The sequence below is a fragment of the Cricetulus griseus genome, chromosome 8 (genome assembly GCF_003668045.3).
Source record: "Cricetulus griseus strain 17A/GY chromosome 8, alternate assembly CriGri-PICRH-1.0, whole genome shotgun sequence".
Classification (NCBI taxonomy): Eukaryota; Metazoa; Chordata; class Mammalia; order Rodentia; family Cricetidae; genus Cricetulus; species Cricetulus griseus.
The window spans coordinates 16,916,435-16,941,806 of NC_048601.1; the positions used below are offsets into that span (position 1 = coordinate 16,916,435).

The following is a 25,372-nucleotide window of genomic DNA, read 5'->3' on the forward strand; positions in this document are numbered from 1 at the left end:
TCTTCAGAGCTCTGAAGGGAAGGGAAACTGTTAACAAAGCAGACCTTACTAAGCCCCCAGGACTTTCAACCCACCTCTAGCTAGAGGCCTCTCCCTCTGAGAGATAATAGACCTCTTCCTGCCTCAGAGTGTAGCCTGGCCCAGTGATAAGCACAGTGGGAAGCCTGGGGCAGGGATGAGTACAGAGTGAATGCTAGCTCAGTGATAAAGACTTCCCATCCTTTTCTTATCACAGGCCTGCAGCAGTTCTTGGAGTGTGTGAGCTCCAGAGAGGCACAGGCAGAGTCTGACTTCTGGCCTGGGTTGGGGAGACACACCAGCAGAAGCCCAGGGACATTTAGGCAGTGAGGCAAGAGAAATGTGGCACACTAAATACTGTAACAAAATGAGGTTACTTTCTCAATGTCACTCCATGTATAAAAAGCTGAAAACCATTTACACAATTTGTTTCAATGTAGTGAAAATCAATCACATAAAATCACATCGTAACCATTAGAAATGGATATTGATGAGTTTTTTTACCATACAGTTGAGCATGCCACCTTTTGTACCACATTAATAATATTTAAAAACAAGAACTTAACCCTGCTGAGAAATCTCACAATGTCTTCTTTCATTGTCTAGAGTGTGTGACACTGAAGCTAACTGCTCTTATTAAAGACATTGATATGAAGTGCAAGCTGGAGAGATGGACCCTCAGTTAAGGGCTAAGGTTCACAACCAAAAGGATTCAGTTCTCAGCACCCAAGTTTGCCCCTCTGGCTTCTTCTTTGCCAAGCATAATAATAGATATGAAATAAACAAACTGATAAATGAATCAGCAATTAATATCTAATCACATGTATGTAATTATCTCCGTTACTATATACTATAACTGTGTATTTAAAGATGGGAGTGGAGGCATACTTGTTAGATCAGGATAGAAGCAGGATAATGAAGGACACCAGTTCTCTGTGGGAGTGGAGACCATGTACCCAGGCCCTTCTGGAGAGAAAAGTTTTATCATAATATATGTTCTTCACTGTCAAGGCTGAGTGATGCCAGCAGGTATTCTATGACTATTTTTTTCTTGTCAGGCAGGCTCTCTGTCTCTCTGTCTCTCTCTGTCTCTCTCTGTCTCTCTGTCTCTCTCTCTCTCTCCCTCCCTTCCTTCTTTCTTTCCCTTCTTTTTAAGAAATTTGTTTATGTTATATCCTGACCACAGTTTCCCCTCTCTCCTCTCCTCCTGTTCCTTCCCCTCTGCCCCCCCTCCCAATCCATTCCCCTGTTTTCTAGTCAGAGAAGGGTGGACCTCCCGTGAATGTCATCAAAACCTGGCATATCAAGTAGCAGTTAAGACTAAGCACCTGCCCTTGTATTAAGGTTGGACAAGGTGATCCAGGATAAGAACTAGTCAAGGACAAAAGCCAGCCAAAGAGTTAGAGACAGCTTCTGCTCCCACTGTTAGGAGTCCCCCAAGAAAGCGAAAGTACTCATATATTGGTACTTATCCCAATTGTCACCAGAGAGACTTCATCCAGTTACTCATGGAAACAGATATAGACCCACAGCCAAACATTAGGCTGAGCTCAGGGAATCCTGCAGAAGAGAGGGAGGAAGGATTATAGGAATCTGACAGGTCAAGGATGTCATAAGAAAAATCTACAGAATCAACTAACCTTGGCTCATAGGACCTCATAGAGTCTGAACCAACATTCAGGGCCCAACATGGGACTGATCTAGGCCCTCTACATATACTTGACAGTTGTGTAGTTTGGCTTTCTTACAGGTTTTCTTATTGTTATGCTGTTTCAAGAGTATCTTTAGTTATCTGAGATTTCTTGTTTTAAGTTGCCTCTGTCCCCTGGCACATGGGTCAGATTGATTTCATGTAGTAGGGGAGTTTTAACTTGACTAGCTGTGTGGGTCCTATAACTGCTCTCATGAGCTCCTGGAGAGAAATCTTTGATGAATTTGACAGGGAACTGTAGTTCATAAGATAAAACCAAAAATTAGAGGACACAGTGAGGGACCTAGTCAGGGTAGCCATTGTTCTAACATGGACCTAGTGATGACAGTGACTTGATCCAAGAGGAACTTCATTTAACAGATTAAAAGGCAGGATGAAAATGTGAGTGTGAGGATAATAAAGAGAAAGGAATGATGAAGGGGAGGAGCCTGAGTGGGAGCAAACCCAAAGTACATCCATAGAAGGAGGCATGGCATTGAAGCTTTTCTTTGGTCCTTCAGTCTCAAGGCAGTCTGGATTTGCTGGTGCAGAAGCAGCATTGTTCCTGGAGGAGGGCACAAATCCCACCATTAACAGTAGTCAGGAGACCTAGTCATCTTTAAGTTTGGATTATTGCAATAATCAAAGAATTGATCTGGAATTTCTATTAGGTTTTCTGAGAGCCGATGGGACAGAGAGATTAACTGATTCAAGCAAGCCCCCAGTCCAGCTGCTTCAGTTCTTCACAGCTGATGAAAGCATAACACACATCATATACGATACACGGTGCTTTATAATTCTCATAAACACATCACTTCTTATACGTTTACTATGCTTTTGTTTAATATTTTAGAAAAATCTCCTTTACATGTAAATATAAACACAGAAATAGACCCATGTGGCATCCTATACTTCATATCCATTGTGTCTCAGTTGCAACAAAGGGCCAATGTAAATGACAGAACCATGGTAAGGTTCTGGGTAAGGGTAAGGGAGTTCCCTCTGTCCTGCCATGGTGGGTTGAAACTCTTGTGAAAATGTGAGCCCTACTATGGCTTTCCTCCCTGAGTTGTGGACATTTTGTCTCAGCGATGAGATGGGCAATGAATTACATCTAATACGTCATCTTACTGCATTTTCCAGTCACATCACAAAGCTGCTGAAATCATCTTCCAGGTCCCAATCTCACTGGGAACGCTTTGTCTTTCTCACCATGGAGCATCGTGCTGCCACTGGTGTTTCACACATGTTCTTTATCAAGTTGAAGTTATTTCCTTCTGTCCTCTGTTTGCATCTATTAATGTGATCATGTTATTTATCCTTTCAGATAGCTAGTGTGTTAAACTGAATTACTTGATTTCATTTTGTTCAGTTTTATGCTTTTAACTGACCCATAATTGTATACATACATTGTAAAACCCCCGGAGACTCAAGCCTCCAGGATCTTTTCCCAGAACCGCAGCCACCCCAATCACTATGTGGAGGCGGAAACATGATGCAAACAGCAAGAGGCTTTAATGAAAGAAAGACGTTTGTACAAACGGCCTGGGGTCAGGGGAGGCCTCCTGACCCACCAGTTGTAAAACCTGCAGACCTCAGGTTGTGTAACTTAATCTTGCCCGAGCAAATGGTAGCTATCTCTTTGTTTCATAGGGACCCTTAATTGTTAATTATTGACTCATTGGCTGGTGGGGCAATCTGTTTCCTTCATGCACCCCTCGGGGAGGGTGGCCGTCTGGGAATTCTTGGTACCCAGTTATCTTATGGCCTTGTTGCTGAGAATATTTTCATGTATATCTTAGGGTAATGATTTGTAACTTCATTGCCTGGGGTGAGTCTTTTCAACTGGATTTATGTAAACTAGATCATGATGGCTTTGTGTCTTTGGTGATCCTATATCCTTGCCGGATGGAAATTTTTTTTTAACTATCTCAATAGGAAAGAGGGATCTCCTTCTCATGTTACACAGATACTAAATGGCAGAGCTGTCTGCCATTCATATTTAGAGGCTCCTCTAGTCCACTCACCACTCTGCTAATCAATTCCCTGACAGTAACAAATGGAGCTTTCCATTTCCTTTTAACTGCAGTCTAGTCAATTAGGTCCCCAATATTCTCTGGGAATTATGAAGATTTCACATAGCAAAAATATAGAAATTATAGAAAAATGACCATTCATAAAATCAACTCCTGCTTGAGATGTCTAGATATTTACAAGAGTTTATAAGAACGGTAGTAATAAAGTGAAAGCTACCAAACATTCACACAACTAGGTTATTCCTATTTCCTTTCTGTGGTAAACACCATGACTAAAAGCAACTTCGGGAGGAAAGGGTTTATTTGGCTTACACATCCGGATCACGGTCATTATTGAGGGAAGACATGACCAGAACTAACATAAGTCAGGAACCTGGAGGCAGGAACTGAAGTCCAAGCCATAGAGGAGTGCTGCTTACTGACTTGCTTCCCATGTGTTGTTTGGCCTCCTTTCTTACATAATCCAGGACTATCTGCCTAAGGGTGACTATGCAAAGTGGGCTGTGCCCTCCCACAATTATCATTAATCAGGAAACTGCCCTACAAAATTTCCCATAGGTCAATCTGATGGAGGCATTTTCTCAGATGAGGTTTCCTCTTCCCAGATGACTTTTCGTCAACCTGCACAAAAGTGGCAAAAGTGTTGTGCAACAACGTGTAAAACACAATCATAGGCAAAGCAATATTTTTGCCTTACTTGAACGTATATGCAGTCTTTCCTTTATAAGCCTCCTACTCACACCACTTAAACAGTCACAATGGGGAGTGCCTGAAATTCATGGTGATCATTATGCCTCATCCTCCAGATGCTGAGTTTGCAATGATGAGCCACAACATCCAGACGACAGTCTTTCATCGTGTATTTATAACATATCTGCCAGACACTGAGAACTACTGAAATGTGAGGAAGGCAGAAAAGTTCTTACTTTCTTAAAACGCTCACCATAAGGAAATATAGAAGAAGCAAAGAGTGAGTGCAGTAAAACTGAAGATAGGCTTACCATATGACCCAGCTCTACCCTTTCTAACCTGTACCCAGAGGACTTCACCACCCAACTTGCACATTCAAGTAACAGAAGCTCTATGCACAATAACAAAGAAATGGGGTCAGCCTAACTGTCCATCAAAGGAAGAGTGAATAACGAAAATGTTACACAAAGACACAATAGAATTTTACCAATCCATGTAGAAAAATGAATTTTCAGAAAAATTCACAGATCTGGAAATTATTGTATTAAGTGAAGTAGCCCCGACTCAGAAAAGCTAATACCACATATGGTCTCTCATTTGAAGATCCTAGATTTTACTTTATGGATTTTAATTTATACATGTATTTATACCTGTTATACATATCATTTTAAAATTTACATACATATGATATATATGTAAATGCTCATGTGTGTGTGAGCGGACCCAAGATTGTGTGTGTGTGTGTGTGTGTGTGTGTGTGTGTGTGTGTGTGTGTGTGTGTGTGTGATAGGTCATGAAAGTAGAAAGGGCAACAGAGGTTTTGTGAATTACATTGACATGAAAGCAGAAAGGGAAAACCAGGGCATAGAAATGTACAAGGGGAGGCTAAGAGATGCGAGCATGTTACTGAAGTTTGACTTAGTGCTTGCTTACTTGAAGAGCTAGTGTTTGCTGAGAATATTAGGAAATATCTGTATAAAGGGCCAAGACACTGTTCAGCAGGAAAAGTCATTTGCATTGCAAGTCTAACAACCCTAGTTTGATTCCCAAAACACATTAAAGGCACATGATGTGGCAAGCATCTGTAATCCTGCACTCCTCTCATGAGATGGGAGAGCTTCCCAGAAGCTCATGGGTCACCTAGCCTGTCATATACAGAGCAGCATAAACAAAAGAGACCTGTCTCAACAACGAGGAAGTAGAGAACTGTTTTAGTTGGGGTTTCTATTGTTGTGATGGATCATCAGGTCCAAAGCAACTTAGTGAGGAGTTTATTTCTCTTATACTTCCATGTCACAGTTCATTATTATTCTGTCACTGTTCTATCGCTGTTAAGAGGCACCATGCCAAGGCAGCTCTTATAAGAGAAATCATTTAATTGGGGGCTTGTTTAGAGGTTCAGAGGCTTAGTGCATTATCCTCATCCAGGTATCATGGCAGTAGGCATGGCACTGGAGAATCTGCTGAGTGCTATATCCTGATCCACAGGCAGCAAGAGGCAGCCTAGCCTGCAATGGGCTTTTGAAACCTCAAAACACACCCCCCTGACACATTTCTTCTAACAAGGCCACACCTACTCCAACAAACCCACACCTAATGCTTCTAATCCTTTAGAATAGTCCCACTCCCTGGTAACTACCTATTCAAATATGAGTCCATTATTATTGAAACCACCATAAGATCCAAGGCAACCATAGCAGGAACTCAAACAGGGCAGGAACTCAGATGTGAAGTGTAAGTCTTGTAAGGGGCCATGGGCCCAAAACTATGCGGCTTAAAGCCCAACTTTGTAAGCCTTTTAATGACCTTTAAGTTTGCGGCTTAAAGCCAGCTCTGTGAGCCTCCTGTAACCTGTAATTAGACACGGTTTGGCCAAGCGGAACTGCTCACTGCTTCTGTTCTGAGAAAGGGCCTGGGGCTTTTCTGTTCACTGTTCCAAGGAAGACCACTAGATGTTCCGGCTGATAAGAATTTTCCAGCCCCAGCAAATACCAGATGTTCCTTCTGTTATTCCTCCCCCCCTCTTACCCAATTTTTTAGTTGCAGGGCTATTTAAGCCCACTTTAAAGCCTTAGTAAATGAGACCTTGACATTGCATAGATGGACTCTTGTCTTTTCTTGCTCTGCTTGGTCTCCTTTCTTTCTCTCGCCCATGACTCTTTCAGGCATGCCCCCTTCAGACCCTGAATAACTGGACCCGCAGGATGGGTCAAGTCTAAACTGTGACTAGAGTCTGGAATGGGTGGAAGTGTCCTAAAATATATAATAGATATCTTAGTGAAACTCAGAAAACTCAAGTATAAAATTTATCTTAGAACATAGGATGGTATGAAATGTTTTTTTCCTATTTTTATTTCAAATCATTCAGAATGAAAGATTCAATAGACAGGTATTGGTGGCTCATTCTTTTAATATCAGCTCTTGGGGGGAGAAGCAGGACAATCTCTGAGTTTGAGGCCAGGCTGGTTGACACAGTGAGTTACAGGACATTCAGAGCTACACAAAGAAATTCTATCCAGTAAAACCAGCAAACAAACAAACAAAGGAGACAAGAGAGAGATAAAACACATTTGGGGAAAATGTGGGTTAAGTATAGGATTGAAGAAAAAGATAGTACTATTGACTCAACTGTTCTAGAACTTTTGCATAGACATGAGATTTCTCTCTCCTTGAACTACTGTGGTTCCATTCATATGCATTATGATCACAAGGGGCAATAGACCTGGCTTTGAATATAAGTGAGGCTACAACTGTATTTTAGTATTCAATAATTTTTAAAGCATCCAAACATTTCCACTTTGGTCATCACCAGTCTTTAAAAAACATTTTCAAATTCTTGTCTTCATCAAGACTAAGATGCATTCCCCAGGAAAAAATATTTTCAAATAAGTGACATATATTTTATGAACTGAAATTCCTTTCTTTGTGTGTGTGTGTGTGTGTGTGTGTGTGTGTGTGTGTGTGTGTGTGTGTGTGTGTCTGTGTGTCTGTGTGTCTGTGTGTCTGTGTGTGCTTGCAAGTATATGGATGTACCCAACCACACAGATACGTAAATGTCTGGGAGATCAGAAGAGGATATCAGATGTCCATTTTTATCATCTCTCCAAGAAACAGGGTCTCTTGTTGCTCCTGGAAGTAGGCTGGCAGGAGCCCCAGTTAGCAGGCCCTTCCCCCCACACAGCACCACCACATACATAGCTGGAATCACAGTCACATGGGCAGCTACACCCAGATGTTTTTGATGTTGGTGTTGGGACTGCTTTGTTTTTTGAAAGAGCTACATGTGTAGCTCTCATGTAGCCGAGGCTGGCCTCAAACTCTTTATGTAGCTGAAGATGACCTTAACATCCTTTTGCTCAGGCCTCTACCTCTGAGGTGCTGGATATGTCGTTATAGATCACCACTCCTGGCAGGAAAGTGCTTTTGAGGCCATCTAGCCCTACCAGACTTTCACACACATGCTGTCTGGAGTTTGCTACAAAACAAAATGATATTGAAGTTTTATATGGTTAAATAAAGCCCTAGTTCCATGCCTTTCCTTATATTTGTGCCATGTGCAATGTGACTTGAAACTCCTTCCATCAATTCACCACCCTTGAACATGGCTCATCCAGCAGAAAGTGCATGAGAGTACACAGAGCTGCACGGAAGGTCAAGTCTTGTTGTGTCTTCCAACTGTGTTCAATGGTCATGTAAACAAGCTGACAAAACACACTGGAAACATGTGGTGTGTCTATCAGTCAGTCCTCAGGTGACTACTCAAGATTCCATGGATGTCAGAGTCAGCCAGGGCAAAAGTCATCTGACTCGACCTGTGGAAATATTTAATCACATGCCAATGCTGCAGCAATATATGAAGCTTCAGGATGTGAAGATGATTGTCATGCTGAATAAGGCACAAATGACAATAATATTTATAGTCATTTATCCCATTGTAGTGTTAGACCCCCGAAAACTCAAGTATCCGGGGTCCCAGGCCACGTTCGAGGTCACCTCAATCACCAGGCAGATTCGAGAGCTTGCTGCAAACTGCACGAGGCTTTATTGTAATTTAACGAGCTAACCCCATGTTAGCTCGGGTCTTTTACCCACCCGCCATGGCGGACAGCTAGAAAAAGACGGCTCCTAGGGTCTCCCAAAAGATCTTATAGGGCAGCCTAAGGGGAGTGTCTAGGGGTACGCACAGGCTCACGATTGGTGTGCTTCCAGGCTTGGAGGGCTTGCCCTGTATTGATTGGTCAACTGTTTGTTATGGCCCATAGGCCCTCCCAGGGTGGTTGCTATGCTCTCTACGTCATTGTCGTGCGCTTGTCCGTAAAGCACACCCAGGGTCGTAAAGCATAGCGCCACCAGGTAACTTCTGATTGGCTCCCTGTCACGAGACAGGCATCTGACTTTCTAGTGTCTAGGTCAAGGTCATAGAAGCACATGTTTGACCATTATGGCTGCCAAAAGGGAAGCCGGTTCCTTCAGTAGTTCTAATTTAATGTTAAAAAACTTCATGAGGTAAATCTAAAATGAGCATGCATCACTTGCTACTGATTTGCTTGCTCTGGTTAAAATGATTAGCATTTTTAACATTTTTTAGATGTTCATATTGTGTTGTTGTTATAGACCAGGGTTATTTCTGTCTGTGTACAGCAGTAACCACAATGGATTCCAATTTATAAAAGCATTATAATCCAACCAAGCAGCTTGATTATTTGCTAAACAAGTGGTAAGTAATAGGAAAGTGTTTACATGCATGTAACAAATGGCCCTCAAGAGTCACATTTCACTTTGTGTGATAAAAAAAATAGACATAGAATTAGATTCAGAATATATGCACTACAAAGCTCGTGGCCAAGACTGGACCTGCAGTGTGACTTCATTGAAAACAGAATTTCCTGCAGTCAGAAATAACCATAGGCCCCATCTTAGGGAACAGAATTAGACATTTTTTCTCTAAAGATTTATTTTTATTTATATGTATTCCAAGTGCCTGAGGGTTCCCAAGGAGTATAGAAGAGGGTGTCAAATCCTGCAGAGTTACAGAGGGTTTGAGTTGCCATCATGGGTTCTGGGAACAGAACCTAAGTTCTCATCAACAGCAATTGCTCCATCCTCTAAGGTTGGATTTCTAAACAAGTATTTAAAATCTCCAGTGGACAAAAGAGAAAAGAAGGATATCAGAAGAAAAGTGAAGATGAACAACTAGTCACATTCCTCTAGGCTGTCTCCAAAGACTATTATCCAGCAAAAGACTTCAAATTCCACCTCACACCCTCATTTATTTGCATTAGCTGAGTACAGCACAGGAAGCCATGCTCCCCTGCTGTTAGGATACATTGATGAAGAAATATGAAAAGAAAGATGTTGTAGAGGTGTTTACATTGTGTATGTGAATGCAATTCTTGACCACTGTTAAAAAAACAACATTTCATCAATGTATTTAAATCATCCTTTATGACCCAAATAACTAATTGCAATATGGCAGTAATAAGCATATATTACTTTTAATGCATTAATCCTGAGATTGTTGCTGATGCATATTAAAAAAAGAGTGAAAGTAGGCTAAAGAAATTCATGGCCAGCCAGGTAGTATTGGAGCAAGCCTTTAATCCCAGCACTCAGGGAGGCAGAGGCAGGCAGAGCTATGCAAGTTCGAGGCCAGCCTGGTCTATAGAGTGAGTTCCATGACAGGTAGGACTTGTTGCACAGAGAAACCCTGAATTGAAAAAACAAAAAAAATTCATGGCCACCAAGAGAGCTCCACAGAAGATGTGTAAAGGACTCCTTTAGCATGAGAGAAAGACAGACAATGGGGAGGAAACAAGCAATATATAGCGACAGGAAATAATACACACCTTTCAATAGTAACTTCCATATTATGGTCCCCATCATTCAGTAAAGAAAACGGACTGGCAGACTGGATTAAAAGACAGGGCCTGCCCATTTATTGCCTCAAGAAACACAGCTCACCATCAAAGATCAGCACTAACTTAGAGTAAAAACATGGAAAATTGTGATCCTACTGCATCCTCCAACTTTCAAAATTAAATATTAGAACATCTCAGATTTTTTGTCTTTATAGGGATATATGGAGAGAGGGAGATTCCTTGATGGTGCATTGGATGTGTTGTTAATTTTTGAGGAGAGTGATTGATCCCTTGCTGTTCTTCATGGCAGCCATGTTAGCTTTCATTCCCATCATGGTGCACAGTTTTCTTTTGCTATATAACCTCCTCAAGATTTTCATCTCTTGTTTTGTTTGGTAATTGGCAGAAGGCAGTGTTTGAACACCTGGCTAACCATAAACATTTGTCCTGGATTCAAGTCATATTTAGGCATGTCAATAAACACTGACTCAGATCCTGTGGCCACCTGTGGGTCCACATCCGCAGTAATCCCACTTGTTAAAGAAGTCAAGACCTCTGGGGAAACCCAGAGAATCAGCTGACTCTAACTAGTGAGAGATCACTGACTCAGGTCTGACAAATGGGGAACTAGACTCCCTTAATATTGGTGACAATGGTGTGACTGGGACAATAGATGAGGCCACTAGCAGTGGGTCCTAGATGTAACACTAATGTACAAACTGACTTAGTGGAGCCCATTCTACATGGATAGCTTGCTTAGCCTATACACAGGGGTGTGGGGGTGGAGAGGCACCTTGGTCCTGCCTCAACTGGATGATGGGACAGACTTAGTAGACTTCCTATCGGAAGCCTTGCCCTCTCTGTGGAGCAGATGGGGGGGGGGAGTGAGGGGAGCGGAAGGAGAGGAGGGAGTGGGGACTGGGATTGGAATGTAAAAAAATAAATTAATAAGAAAGTGAAAAAAAAAGGCACATCTGTGTCTGTGTACATTTATAGAATAAAGACATTGGAAGTGAGCATCTGTAAGTCACAGAGGTTTTATAGTCCATGTTTTGTGCCACCAACTGTGCACTGGGAGGGCCGACAGACTTGACAGTTCAATGCAGATATCTGGTGTGGAAGGTAAAGTAATAGAGATGAGATTCCCAATCAGGAGTCAGGACACAGGATTTCAGTCATGTTTCAGAATCTTTTGGCAGATCCAGTGGTTGTCTGCAGAACAGGTCTCAGAAAACACTTCTTTCTGTGAGATGAAGTTGTTTTCATGTTCCTGCCAGTGATTCACAATCTAAAGAGAAATTAATAGCTGTTCCTAGAGTTTAGGATTTTCTTGCAGTTATCACACCAGCCACTTATTTTTCTGTGGACTTGTAAAGGTGCTGTAGATTACACAGTGTCTAAGCACAGTAACAAACATTATAAACATGTATAAACAGTAAAGATACAGCTGGTAGAAGCTGTGATTTCCAGTTTCGCCCTCACTGGAGAATACTTCCAGTAAGAATCTTCATAATGACGTATAAAAGGGAGAAGATTTTGGAACTGGGGGTGAAAACTCCTTATGCTACTACTAACATGTCATGTGACCATGTGGAAAGCATCTTCACTTTGCTGCGTTTCAGCTTCCTGAAATAGATGGGGTATAACCTGCTAATATTTAGGAAAGCTATTGAGACATACATGAATGTATGACAACAGTTACACACAGTGGGTACTCAAAGTATTCAGCATACAGCTGGGCGGTGGTGGCTCTCGCCTTTAATCCCAAAGCACTCAGGAGGCAGAGCCAGGTGGATCTCTGTGAGTTCGAGGCCAGCCTGGTCAACAGAGCAAGTGCCAGGACAGGCTCCAAAGCTACACAGAGAAACTCTGTCTCAAAAAAAAAAAAAAAAAAAAAGTGAACAAAAAAGTATTCAACACACACAGTGAACACAGTGGGTCTACAGAATTGGATGCAGAGAGAGAAAAAGAGCCTCAACTCACATGGAACAGAATCCAGTTTCTTCCTGTCTCATCCCATAGCTGGTGGGTCTTGGGTTTATCACAACACTAGTCACTAATCGTCACCGCACACCCAGGGTTCCTGGGATCACTGCAGGTGGCAATGAGACCAGAAGTCAAGCACCAACACCGGGAGCTTCTGGGTGATAACAAGGAAGGGATGAGTTCTCAAGACTAGCCTGTGTCCAGCAGAGGATGTCACACATCAGGCAGTAGGCAGGGCTCCCTCACAGCTGTCACTTTTCCTTTGCTCATTTCTTCACAGAGTCCCTTGGCCTTAGCAGCAAATTTGATGTCACCCTAGTACCCAGCATGCTAATCAAACTATGGACTTCCCTCAGCTGGGCTTCTGTAAATGTCCCTACATTTTATTTTTTCATCCTTTAGCTTCTTTCTTCAATCTGTATGCACGCGTATGCGCATGCATTACTATAAATTGCTGATATCTACTTGTACATGAAAAGTTTCAGCCAATTTTGGAATTGTCTTTCAGCCTACTCTGACCCTCTTAAGAATTTGTAAACTAATTTAAAATTTAATTTTCAGGAAAATGGATGTGAGTTACATGTTCAAATTAGTTCATTTAAAACTGACAGATCAGGACTTAAAATCAAGCCATTTGTCCACTTCCAGATCTTCTCTGCTGGTACATAATTTAGTTCAATAGAAAATAACTGTTCTTTTCCCTTTAAGAGGTCCTGCATGAATCACCAATCAAAGATTGTAGTGATAGGCTTCATGTAAAATCTGTATATTCGTGACTTGTTTTCCTTTATTAACCTTCTAAAACACTATTATTCCTGTTCGAACTCCTTCCTAGCTCTCCATCAGCATAATTCTCTGTACTTCATGAAATTGCTTTCTATATATTTGTAATTGATTCATCCCACTATATTCAGTTATTAATTGATTAGTCATATTAGTCTCTAATAAGAGCTGCCAAAAATCCAAGTCTCCACTCCCTCAGCATAGATAACTAGTTAAATCTAAAGATGACAACAAAGCTATGGGAAAGTGTTATGCTCTATTCTACCTTGTTCCTGCTACACCATAAAAATTTCCCAAAGTGGTTGCTTCATCAGTGCATGTTGGAACAAGGTTAATGCTGTCATATGTCAAGGAATCATAATTAATAACAAAGGAGTCATATTATGCTTCGTTTCTATTAATTAACTTCAGACAAAGTAACTGAGGATAAAATAACAGCCAAGTGGATTAAGGGACAAGTGTGGAGACAGGAAATATGAACCAGAAAAGCCCAGAACACATGGATTCACACAGCTCCGAGGTTCCATATGATCTGATTGAGAAGTCAGTCTGTGGATGTTGCTGAAACCCTCAGCTTGCTCACAGTCACACCTGAGCTTGCTCATCTTCAGTCACACCCATCTCAAGGGAAGGGTTAGCAGTCTAAATATGGGGCCTTCCAGTCTTCTTCATTTCTGTCATATTTTTGTCACAGTTGTAACTTTCATTTTTCCGCAGTTCTAGATGCACATATGCCATCCCCCATAATGGCTCTCAGAAAAATTGAGAGCATGGAAGAATCGTGATGTTTCTGTAGTGGACCAGAGTTGTTGTCCTGAAACGTTCAGTATCATTGACCTTCTCCTAGGCTCCAGGTATGAAAAAGACTAATGTTTATGTGGGAAATTATGAAGCTGAAGCTCTTACCTCACTTACCTAAGACACTGAGTCCAGTCAGGCTCAAGACAGGAAGAATCAGCCAAGCACAGCGGAGTTTCAGAGCCAACTGATGCCAGTATGGGAACCGACAGGCATCTAAGAAGTGCAAAGAATACACTTGTTAAATCCACTTGAGTACATCTGAGGTAAAAGTCAGAGGTGATTTTGTCACCACATAATACCTCCCTCATCTCTAAAGACTATTTCCAAGACACCTAGTGGACTGATTGAAACTGGAGATAGTGCTACACTCTGTACACACTGTTACACACACACACACACACACACACACACGCACACACACACACACACACACACAGAGTTTTCCTTCTTAACCAAGCCCATACTACATCTGGTGGCTATAAGTCACACAATTTGATGTGTGACGGTAAGAACAATGTTTTCCAGTAGGTGGAGAACCTCATACTATCTATCACCTTTCATTTAAAGGAATGCAGTATGGCTGCTCTTTGGCATGGCTGCACTGTTGTTATCAATACTTTTTCAATTTGAGGCCATTACTGAGTGAGTGGGTGTTGCTGGGACACAAGCACTGGTGATTCGCCTCTTGACGTACATGCTGTGAGACCTCATTGTTGCTGATCAGGGTAGTGTCCTGCTTAAAACACCAAGCTAATAATTCCTATAATTTTATAGTTAATGGTTTAGGACCGCTGTTGACATAACAGAAGCTACAGACACTGAAATGGCAAATAGTGGGTACTGTTCTGTAACATGACATTGTTAGACCCCCGAAAACTCAAGTATCCAGGGTCCCAGGCCACGTTCGAGGTCACCCCAATCACCAGGTGGATTCGAGAGCTTGCTGCATGCAAACTGCATGAGGCTTTATTGTAATTTAATGAGCTAACTCCATGTTAGCTCGGGTCTTTCACCCACCCACCATGGCGGACAGCTAGAAAAGACGGCTCCTAGGGGCTCCCGAAAGATCTTATAGGGCAGCGTAAGGGGAGTGTCTAGGGGTACGCATAGGCTCACGATTGGTGTGCCTCCAGGCTTGGAGGGCTTGCCCTGTGTTGATTGGTCAACTGGTTGTTATGGCCCATAGGCTCTCCCAGGGTGGTTGCTATGCTCTCTACGTCATTGCTGTTCGATAGTCCGTAAAACACACCCAGGGTCGTAAAGCATAGCGCCACCAGCTAACTTCTGATTGGTTCCTTGTCACGAGACAGGCATCTGACTTTCTAGTTTCTAGGACAAGGTCATAGAAGCACATGTTCGACCGTTATGGCTGCCGAAAGGGAAGCTGGTCCCTTCAACATGATATACATGGTATCTATAGCAGATATGGGGGTTACTGTGCTGTAGGTATAGCAGATATGGAGGCACTGTGTCTGTAGCAGATAAGGGATACTGTGGTGTAACACGGCATAGATTATATCTGTAGCAGATAAGAGGTACTCTGCTATAACATTTCAGGATTCTCTGTGACCACTATAGCCAGTAGTGTAATAATCTACTGTAGGCAAGAAGACAATTCAGTTCAACATGGCTCAGTACCCGGTGTTGGTTCAAACTTCTGGAGTCTGACTCCAAGTAGTTTATTTTTGGCATACTTAAGCACAGAACAATTTGGTGAAAACTTGCCTGGTGATAACTAACTCCAATCCTGTATACAAAATGAAGCTTTTGATGTGACCACAGCAAAACTCTTTGTAAAGTACATTTGACATCTTCCACAAACATAGGTTCTATAGATTGACAAGCTCACCATAGGAGAGGATTCGGTGTGGTCTCAGCCACCCAGTTAGTACACAAGTCTCCAGGGTATAGCCATGTCCACTCCTCCAGATAATGCATCCCTTCCTTTGATGGAACAACAACACTGTGTGTTTAACATTCCTGGTTCCCCTAGTGCTTATCTGTGAACACAGGATTTCCATGCCTTGTGGGGGACCAAATATTTCCACTATGGAATATTTTGAGATCCAGCCTTGGGTTTCACTAAACAGGAGCACCACCCACTATTGTATTGTTAATGCCAGTAAGGCTACTATTGTTTACCATGGCCTCAGGGTAATATGCCTCCTATTTGCATCTCTGTGGGCCTAAGCATCTGGATAGGCCTGCACCTGGTGCAGAGGTGTGTGAGTGACTAGGGAGGACAGGAGTTGGGGCGAGGGACGAGAGCAGAGAGGAGAAGGAAAGAAATGGTTTCCTCGTGGTCATGACAGGATGGTTAAGAAACACCAGAAAAGATGGCTAATAAAGAAATGACTCTAGTTGTACAACATGGAACTGAGAGCTCTCTAAAGATGACAGGATGCCTGTGTTTGGTCTTTATCGCCACTGGGTTGCTGGGAGCTTCCAGGTCCACAACCCCACTCAGACCGAACCTCATGGATTATGGGTGAGACATTCTGGGTCACAACAATGCCTCCTACTTAATGTGACATACACTATGTCTACCACACTGCTCTGCACAAATGCCATGTTAGGTATCTCTGCTTCCCTTGGTAACTATGTCAACAGTGGATGTCTGATATGTATTAAATAGTGAAATGTATTGATTTTTGAAATGTGGTCATCAAGTATCATATATTTGTCAATTTCATTTTCTTCTAGACAATTAAAACAGGGAATTTCATAGGGAAAACAATAATTTTGTTTATAAAGTTAATGTGGAGTTAAGCTGGCTCTTCCATCTCTAATTTAATCTAATTTAATCCCACAGCTATCTGCATGGTACTGAGACCATCTATGATGCTGTAGTTAATCTAGAAATTATCTAAAACATATAGTAATATACACATAGGTCCTGTACAAATAACAAATTTAGTAGAAGAGACTTGAACTTATATGCAGCGGTTCTGGAAGCAATCTGTATAGTCAGAGGTAACACAAAACTGTCATGGAATGAAACACACAGTTCATCGGACTTGTGGAATGCGACCATGGGTCGTCAATTCCCACTGTGTAGGAATGCTATTTTCTGGAAAAGGAGGCAGTAACAGATACCAGATAAGATCCCAAATATGAGGAAACCAGTACTTATAGCTGCCTAGAATTTCTCCTGAACACTAGTGTTGACATAGAGTGACAAAGCCCAATAAATTATCCTAATAAACCATGTTTCGTGTTTTACATATGTGTTTTATTTCATATTTCTGTCTTTTCTCAATCTCTCCCCCCTTTGAAAATCCATTTTGTGTAAAATAGAGAAAGCTTCATAAGTCACCATTTTAATGGCTTTTACTAAAGTCTAAGAATAAGAGCACTCACATCTCAAATTATTGCAATATAACATAGTGCAGTACAGTATAATATTGGGGAAATCTGTTTAACCCTAATAAACCATAAATTTCCTCATCTGTGAAATGGCTGGACAATATCTACTTCACAAACTTTTAGAATTTATGAAACAATTTTTATAAATTCCAAAACTGAATTTCTGGTATAGAGTACTATTTAGTAAACAGTGGTCTTCCTTCCTTCCTCCCTTCCTCCCTCCCTTCCTTCCTTCCTTCCTTCCTGCCTTCCTTCCTTCTGTCCCTTCCTTCCTTCCTTCCTTCCTTCCTTCCTTCCTTCCTTCCTTCCTTCCTTCCTCGGAAAGTGTTTTTTGTTTGTTTATTGTAACTAAAGGTAAAAGTTATTTGGGTGACTTTAGAAATCTCTCTCTCTTATCCCTAAGATATAAGAAACTGCACAGATACTGTGTCCTGAAAGATGAGCTCTATGTCTTGTCATGGCTCTTCTGTATTATATTAGATTGAGTGGAACAGTCATTAGTCTGAAGAGGCTACATGAACATTGGATGTACCTGCTTTGCTATCCACAGGATGCCTTCACTTTCCCCTGACTCTGACGTGAAGATAATAATGAAGCAGATTTGATGACTCTAAGATGGTTTCCTGATTTTAACTTTTATAATTTAATAGTTCCTAACCAAAAGTCCTTTTATAAGGATAATCACATGATTTCCACCATATAGGGATAATGACAAATTAAAAATGTTGCAGAGTTACTGATAATAGTAAATTCAGTTGAGTCATAGAATGCAATTTCATGACAATTTGACCAATTTTCTACCTCAGTTTCTGGACCCTTTTCATATTCCCTCATGTCATGTTATCCTGAGTATTACCTCAGTCTTACACATTTCTTTCATTTAGATTACTGAACTCTCTGGCAGAGGAGAGAGCTGCTTTATCCAATGCTGACTGCCACGGGTGTAACTGCAGTAGAGCTTAGTCAAAGAGTCTGTGTTCTGTATCAGGATTTGGAATGCGCAAGCTATTACAGCAAGTCTGAAGTGTCTGAAAAACAGTTTTCTGTTCATATATGGAATTTTTGTTTGTTTGTTTGTTTTTCGAGACAGGGTTTCTCTGTGTAGCTAGACCAGGCTGGCCTTGAACTCACAGAGATCCACCTGCCTCTGCCTCCCGAGTGCTGGGATTAAAGGCATGTACCACCAACGCCTGGTTAGGCATTGTCATACAGACCAGAGCACCTCTGTGGGACATTTGGGGACAAGTTGGGAAGTTGCAGCCCCAGCCCGTTTTAAAACCAAAGAGATGCATCACAGAGAAGGGAGTAAGAAAGGGGTGCAGAAGATTTATGAGGAAGCATCCCAGGCTGTTGAGATACAGACCTGTCTAAGATGTTCTCAGAAGCCTTGATCAAAGGACAAAAGGAAAATAATTCTTTGTCCTTGCCCAGAGGTAAACTTGGCAAGGCCAGGCTGGAGAACTTGAACATTCTGGCCAAAGAATTTATCGTTTTGGACATGGAATCATAGATTTTTTCCTTCATTAAAAATGGGAGTTACCAGCCTCAAGGCCAGGACGTGTTTATTCTGGCATGCACTTTTGATGCTCTATGTTCCCTTTGTGCTTGGTTAGCTTCCTGCTGGCTCCATCCCATTGTATGATAGCTTTCTTCTGACTCTGTCCCATTTCTCCCCTGGAAATAGTTTATGAGATGCTATATTTCTAATAAATCTTGATTGGCATGAGACACAGCTTCTGCAAGACCTCCCAAGCTCCCCTGTTCTATCTTCTTTATCTCGGATCCGCTGGACCTTCCTTCTCAGGATCTGCCATTGAAAAACAACCTGTTGGCTAGGGTCATCACAAATAGACCCCTCTTTTCAAAGAGGGGTATGTATGGCTGCCAAATTTAAGGTCATGAATGGAATGTTCTGGTTGTCTCCTGGATACTGGAGAACAGATTCTGTATTGCCTGTGGGCATGAAGGGACCAGCTCCCCATTTCGGCAGCCATAACAGCCAAACACATGCTTGTCTGACCTTGTCTTAGTCACTAAGGTCAGATGCTGTTAGACCCCCGGAAAACTCAGGTATCCGGGGTCCCAGGCCACGACCACGATCACCCCTATCACCAGGTGGATTCGAGAGCTTGCTGCAAACTGCACGAGGCTTTATTGTAATTTAATGAGCTAACCCCATGTTAGCTCGGGTCTTTCACTCACCCGCCATGGCGGATGGCTAGCAAAGACAGCTCCTAGGGCCTCCCGAGAGATCTTATAGGACAGCGTGCGTAAGGGGAGTGTCTAGGGGTACGCACAGGCTCATGATTGGTGTGCCTCCAGGCTTGGAGGGCTTGCCCTGTATTGATTGGTCAACTGGTTGTTATGGCCCATAGGCCCTCCCAGGGTGGTTGCTATGCTCTGCGTATCATTGCTGTGTGCTTGTCCGTAAAGCACACCCAGGGTCGTAAAGCATAGCGCCACCAGCTAACTTCTGATTGGTTCCTTGTCACGAGGCAGGCATCTGACTTTCTAGTGACTAAGACAAGGTCATAGAGCACGTGTTTGGCCCTTATGGCTGCCAGAAGGGAAGCTGGTCCTTTCAATGCCTGCCCCTTCGGCAGCCATAACGGCCAAACACTTGCTTGTTTGCAGACATAGAAAAATTCATCCTGAAATCTAAAAGGAATCTCAGAGGATTTAAAACATCAAAAACCATCTTGAAAGACACATGCTGCCTGATTTGAAAACATATTAGTAATCTACTGTAATCTAAATGTGTTGTACTAGCATAGATTCAAACAGACCAAAGGAAAATAGCACAGAACCAAGAACATATAAAAATTGTTGACATTTGATGTAAATAGGGAAATTATCTTGACAATTGATGTAAACAGGGCAAATAATCCCTTCAATGAATAATGTTTAGAAAACAAGATTACATAAATTATATATAATTATATAAAAACTCAAATGGTTTAAGTAGATAAACACAAAACCTAAAATTATAAAATCCCTGTAAGAAAAGATGAAATACCCATGACATTGTACTTCGTAATGGTTTGTGACAACAAAAAGTAAGATAAACAGGACCACATAAATCTAAAATGTTTTTACAACCAAGGTTATAGTTGACAAGATAAAGGGAAAATGAGAGTAGCGATTTGAATAAGAATAGACCCCCATACATTTGAGTGCTTAGTTTCTACTTGGTCGAACTGTTTAAGAAGGACTAGGAGGTGTGGTATTATTGGACAAGATATGTAAATGGACATGGGCTCTGAGATTTCAAATGCAGTCAGTTCTTTCTTTGCCTCCAATTTGTGGATCAGGATGTAAACTCTTGGCTACTGTGGCCGTCTCCCAACTGTCATGCTCCCCAACATGATGATTATAGACTAACCCTCTAAAGTCCAATAAATGTTTTCTTTTATAAATTGCTTTTGTCATGGTGTTTCTTCATAGCAATAGAAAAATAACTAAGACAGAAATTGGTGCCAGGAAGTGGGATGATGCTGTGACAGGCCTGACTACGCTCTGTTTTAGAACAATGTGGAAGATTTGGGACTCTGGACTATGAAAGTGGCCGAATGCTATAAGCAGGCTTAATGTCATTCTAGTAGGAGCTTGGAAGACAGCAGTGGTGAGAGCAGTAAGACAATGGAGGCCTGGCTCAAGAGGATTCAAGGGGGAACAATATCAGCTACTGAATTTAAAGACTGTACTTGTGATTTTAGACATAGAATTTAGATTCTTTAAATTGTTTCCTTGTCCTAAGAATGTCCCCAAGCCTCAACTGAAGAGTTTTGAATTCATCTCATTGGCAGAGAGATTTCAAGAGAATCTGATATCTCCACTAACACTGATTACTGTTATGTATATCTACAATGAAAATCTGTTCTGAAAAAGCAACAATAAATCAAAGCTTCTGCAAATGTAATTTAAAGAGGCAGCCAGCTTCCACCCCAAGCAAAAAGTAGCACTTGGTAGCATTGGCCACATGATTCTGGGTTTAGAGTCATGCAGCACACAGAGGTAAAGGGTTTGTGGATGCTTCCTCTATGGTTTAGGAGTGCCTCTGAGGGATTCTGATTCACTGCATTGAAGTCCAGAGATCCATTCTGTGAAAGTGAAAGTGACCCCTGGATTTCATGGGAAACTCTGAGATAGATATTCGAGATGCCAGAAGTATGAAGACAGAAAATGGAACCAGCTCAAGAGGAAGAAGCCCGTTGCAATCAGCAAAGCGGAAGGTTGAGCCATGGAGCCCTTTGACATCCAGTGGAGAGCTACAGGGTTAGGGGTTTGCCCTGCTGGGTTCCAGTTTCCCGCTGATCTAGTATTTCTGCGCTGTGTGCTTTTTTTCCCTTTTGGAAAGGTATATTTGTGTTTACTGAATCTTGAAAGTCTGTAATTTTGTTGTTTTGATTTTACAGAGGATTACAATTAAGAGATTTCCCCATGTCTCAGAAGAGACTTTGGACTTTGGACTTCTAAGCAATCTTGAAACTGAAAGATTATGGAGACTTATGAAGTTTAATTTAATGCATTTTGTATTATGGTGTGGCCACAAACCTATGAGGTCATGGAGTGCAATGTGGTGGTTTGAATGAGAGTGGCCCTGTTGCATAGGCTCATATTCTTGAGTGCTTGGTCCCAGTGGCTTGTTTTCAAGTGAATAAGAGTTGAGGTCTTGAAGTGAAATACCAATACCGAGGCAGGTATATAGGGTATTTGCTTAGGAGTGCCCTACTTACTCAGAACAGTCTAGCCAACTGGCAGGGAATGAGGTAAGTAGAGCAAGCTGAAGGAGAAGGGGAAGAAGGAGCTCCCATGTGCGTGCCCCTCACTCTTAAACCTCCCTCACATCACCTGACCACGCCCTAGCGGGCGTGGCCAGGCACGCCTGTAACCAGCCCCAAGCAGGTGGTTAGGGCATCCCCTACAAGGTCTTGTTGGAGGAAGTGAGTCAATTAGAGATTTCAAAAGGCCACTCCTTTCCTAATTCTTCCTCTGCTTCCTTGTGAATCAGGGTGTAAGCTCTGTACTCCTGGTCCAGAGCCATGCCTGCCCGCCAGCTGCCGTGTTCCCCACGATGACCCTGGGCTGTAGGAATCGAGAACTGTGAGCCCGAATAAACGTTTTCTTTTCTAGGGAGCACAACGTCAGTAATGATCATGAGGATTAAAGTGAAAACAGTGAGGAAAGACTCCTGACTTCCAGTTTTTCATGAAGGAACTTGAAAGTTTCCAGTTGACCCTCACACAAACACCCGTGCGAACCAGCTAGAAACCAAACACTTCTTCTAGGCTGTGCAAGAGAGGTGAGAACACAAGACAAAGACATACTCCCCAGCACTGGAAAGACAGCGGAGAGAGGGCAGGAAGCCATGTTTCCTGGTAGCCCAGTTCAGCACCGCTCTCCCACCATGGTGTGGCAGCCTATTTGATTACATTGTGAACTCTGAAACTGAGTTAATTAAATAAAATCAACATTAGTCAAGAGGCAGAGCTAGCAGCTGGTTGACAGGAAGTAGCCACAGAGAGTAAGAGGGAGTCGGGGAAACAGGTAGAGAAATACACAAGAAGGACTAAGGAGGCACTTTGAGTCTGATGGCTGTTGAATATTGGATCCCCGGTTACCTGATTCCTCTGCTGCAGATACAGTAAGCCACAAACTGGATTAATAAATCTACATTTAGAGAACAGGGCAAAGCAGAGCCCCCCGGGTGACTGTTAGGAAGGCAGGAAAGAGAACATGAGAGCACACCTGCAGATCTATTGGCCAGATCGTCAATAGTCTATAGGCCATCTTGTGCAGTTCCAGGGGAGGAGCGGCCAGATGGCAGACTTTCTCAGGGGTGGGGTCTGGATTGGGAGGAAAGGGGCTAGGTGGAGCTTCCCAACATCCCAATCTTTTTGGGTATATATGGACACAGGTTTAAGTCTGGCTTCTTCCTGCTGACAAGGGATGACATGGGGAGGGGGGGAGTAGACAGTTGGTGGGCTCACCCCCAGCTGCAGGTATGGCTGAAGAACCATTCGATTAGCTGCCATCCTGGAGACCTCAAGCATCTGTTCCTTGAAGGAGCTGAGAAGGCCAGTTACTAGAAGAAATAATAGATTGCTGTCATCCCCATGAGTTGGGGGGGGGGGCTAGCCACGGGCAGAGTGACACTGCTAGAAAGAATGAAATGGAGAAGTGCTATACTTGGTGGTATAGAAGAGGCACGGATGAATGAATGAGATGCAAGAGCATGCCCTTCATTATGACATCTTGGGAAACCAGGTTTCAGTTCCCTGTTCGAGCCTGCAGAGGCAGTGCCAGAAGCAATGGGGGAATTTATGGGCACCCACACCCTGAGACATTATCACACCTTTCTGACCCTGCACCTCACCAGCAGGCTAAAGGCTAACTTTGCCCTTCCTGATCTGGAACATTGTGTCTGATTGTCTAGGAAAATCACAAGGACAAAACATGTGACTGGAAGATCAAGAACAACCTTTAGAAGAAGACGTGTCAGGGTTGAGGAATTAAAACCAATGAGACATCACCTCCTACTATTGGATGACTAAACTAAGAAGACCGTTTCCCCACTAAGTGTGGGTGAGAATGTGGGGAATTGAAATCATTATTCATTGTGGTGGGGAAAAGATAATAGTGTTACCACCATGGAAAATTGTGCTAAACAAGATAGAGGAGGGAGGGAGGAAGGGAGGGAGGGAGGAGAGAGAGAGAGAGAGAGAGAGAGAGAGAGAGAGAGAGAGAGAGAGGGAGGAGAGAGAGAGAATAGTTTGGAATGTTAAAGTTGGGCAATGATGATGAACTCCTTTAATCCCAGAACTCAAGAGGAAGGGGCAATCTCTTTGAGTTCCAGGTCAGTCTGGTCTTCAGAGCTAGTTCTAGAACAGTCAAGGATACACACAGAGAAACCCTTCTCAAGAACAAACAAACAAAAAACAATATCTACAACCAGATTTCTGGATATATGACTATAAATATTGAAATGTTTATAGTCTGCTATGTTCCCCCCCACCAAAATTAATCTTGAAATTGGATTCCATCAAATAGTAATAAGAAGTGAGAAATCCTCTATGAAGCAGTCCACTACAGATGTTTTGCCAGGTGTACATATAGATAAAATAATTTCAAAATATTAATTTTTATCTTTGTGGAACAGTCACCTCTCAGCCTTGGTCAGACAAGTCTCTTTCAGAAATAGATGTGGGACAAAGTGGGGAATCATAGATGGTCAAATATGGAGAATAAGTAACTGCTCAGCTTCCAAAAAGACATCTATGTCACCTCCTTCAAGACCCAGAGGATAGAGTGGAATAGGGGTGGAGGGACTGATTGTAGGAGACCAGGATGAGGACGATTGAGATGGGATGCTGTCTTCTGGACGTGGCGTAGCCATTGTGAACACAAGCTTGCAAGGGAACCTGGGTGCAGGGGAGAAGAGAAGGAAGGGAAAGAAGAAAGGAAGAGAGCGGAAATAAGGGAGAATGGGGAAGAGAAATAAAGGTAGATAGAGGGCAAGCTGAGAAGCACAGAGAGTCAGTGGGAGTAGAAGGGTATCAGAAAAAGGAGTAAGATGTAAATGTGATCACAGCACCTTTTACGCAAGCATACAGATATGTAGGCTGGTTAATTTTATGTCAGCTCGACACAAGCTAAAGTTATCTGAGAAGAAGGAACCTCAATTAGAAAAATGCATCCATACAATTGGCTGAAGGCAAGCCTATAGGATATTTTCCTAATTAGTGATTGACAGGGGAGGGCCCAGTCCATGGTGGGTGGTGCCATGCCTGGGATGGTGGTCCTGGGTTCTACAAGAGGGCAGGCTAAGCAAACCAGGAGAAACGAGTGAATAACCAACACTGCTGCGTGGCTTCTGCATCAGCTCCTGCCTCCAGGTTCCTGCCCTGTTTGGGTTCCTGTCCTGGCTTCCTTTGATGATGAATAGTGATATGCAAGTGTAAGTAAATAAGCCCTCTGCTCCCCAAGATGCTTTGGCCATGGTGTTACATCACAGCAGTAGTAATCCTAAATAAGACAACATTATCAAATACAAAAATATAACATTTTAAAAAGAAAGGGGGCCTTTGGGGAAGTGACTAAGTCATTACTCACAAACGAAATAACATTTTATACAGGATTAAACC

The 25,372-nt window shown here is 42.4% G+C and overlaps 1 protein-coding gene and 1 long non-coding RNA gene across 27 annotated transcripts in view; one reads left to right on the forward strand and one right to left on the reverse strand.

Moving 5' to 3' along the window:
* Positions 1-25,372, forward strand: part of LOC103162176 — a 42,165-nt gene that overhangs the window by 5,661 nt on the left and 11,132 nt on the right. For 8 of the 14 annotated variants that reach the window (XR_004771170.1, XR_003487759.2, XR_004771172.1 and 5 more), the window contains exons 4-7: positions 13,779-13,915; positions 22,362-22,530; positions 23,665-23,813; positions 25,111-25,185. This is a non-coding gene — a long non-coding RNA (uncharacterized LOC103162176). The remainder of the gene's footprint in view (positions 1-13,778; positions 13,916-22,361; positions 22,531-23,664; positions 23,814-25,110; positions 25,186-25,372) is intronic. The other 6 variants (XR_004771173.1, XR_004771175.1, XR_004771167.1 and 3 more) reach the window with 3 other exon arrangements.
* Positions 1,258-25,372, reverse strand: part of LOC100762270 (killer cell lectin-like receptor subfamily B member 1F) — a 103,416-nt gene continuing 79,301 nt past the window's right edge. For 4 of the 13 annotated variants that reach the window (XM_035448978.1, XM_027429793.2, XM_035448979.1 and 1 more), the window contains exons 6-7: positions 13,977-14,075; positions 1,258-2,273 (exon numbers count right to left, since the gene is read on the reverse strand). In XM_035448978.1, coding sequence (XP_035304869.1) covers positions 2,045-2,273; positions 13,977-14,075 — 328 coding nt within the window. In that variant the 3' untranslated portion in view covers positions 1,258-2,044. Of the gene's footprint in view, positions 2,274-11,265; positions 11,581-13,976; positions 14,076-25,372 lie in introns of those variants that run through there. The other 9 variants (XM_035448977.1, XM_027429790.2, XM_027429788.2 and 6 more) reach the window with 5 other exon arrangements.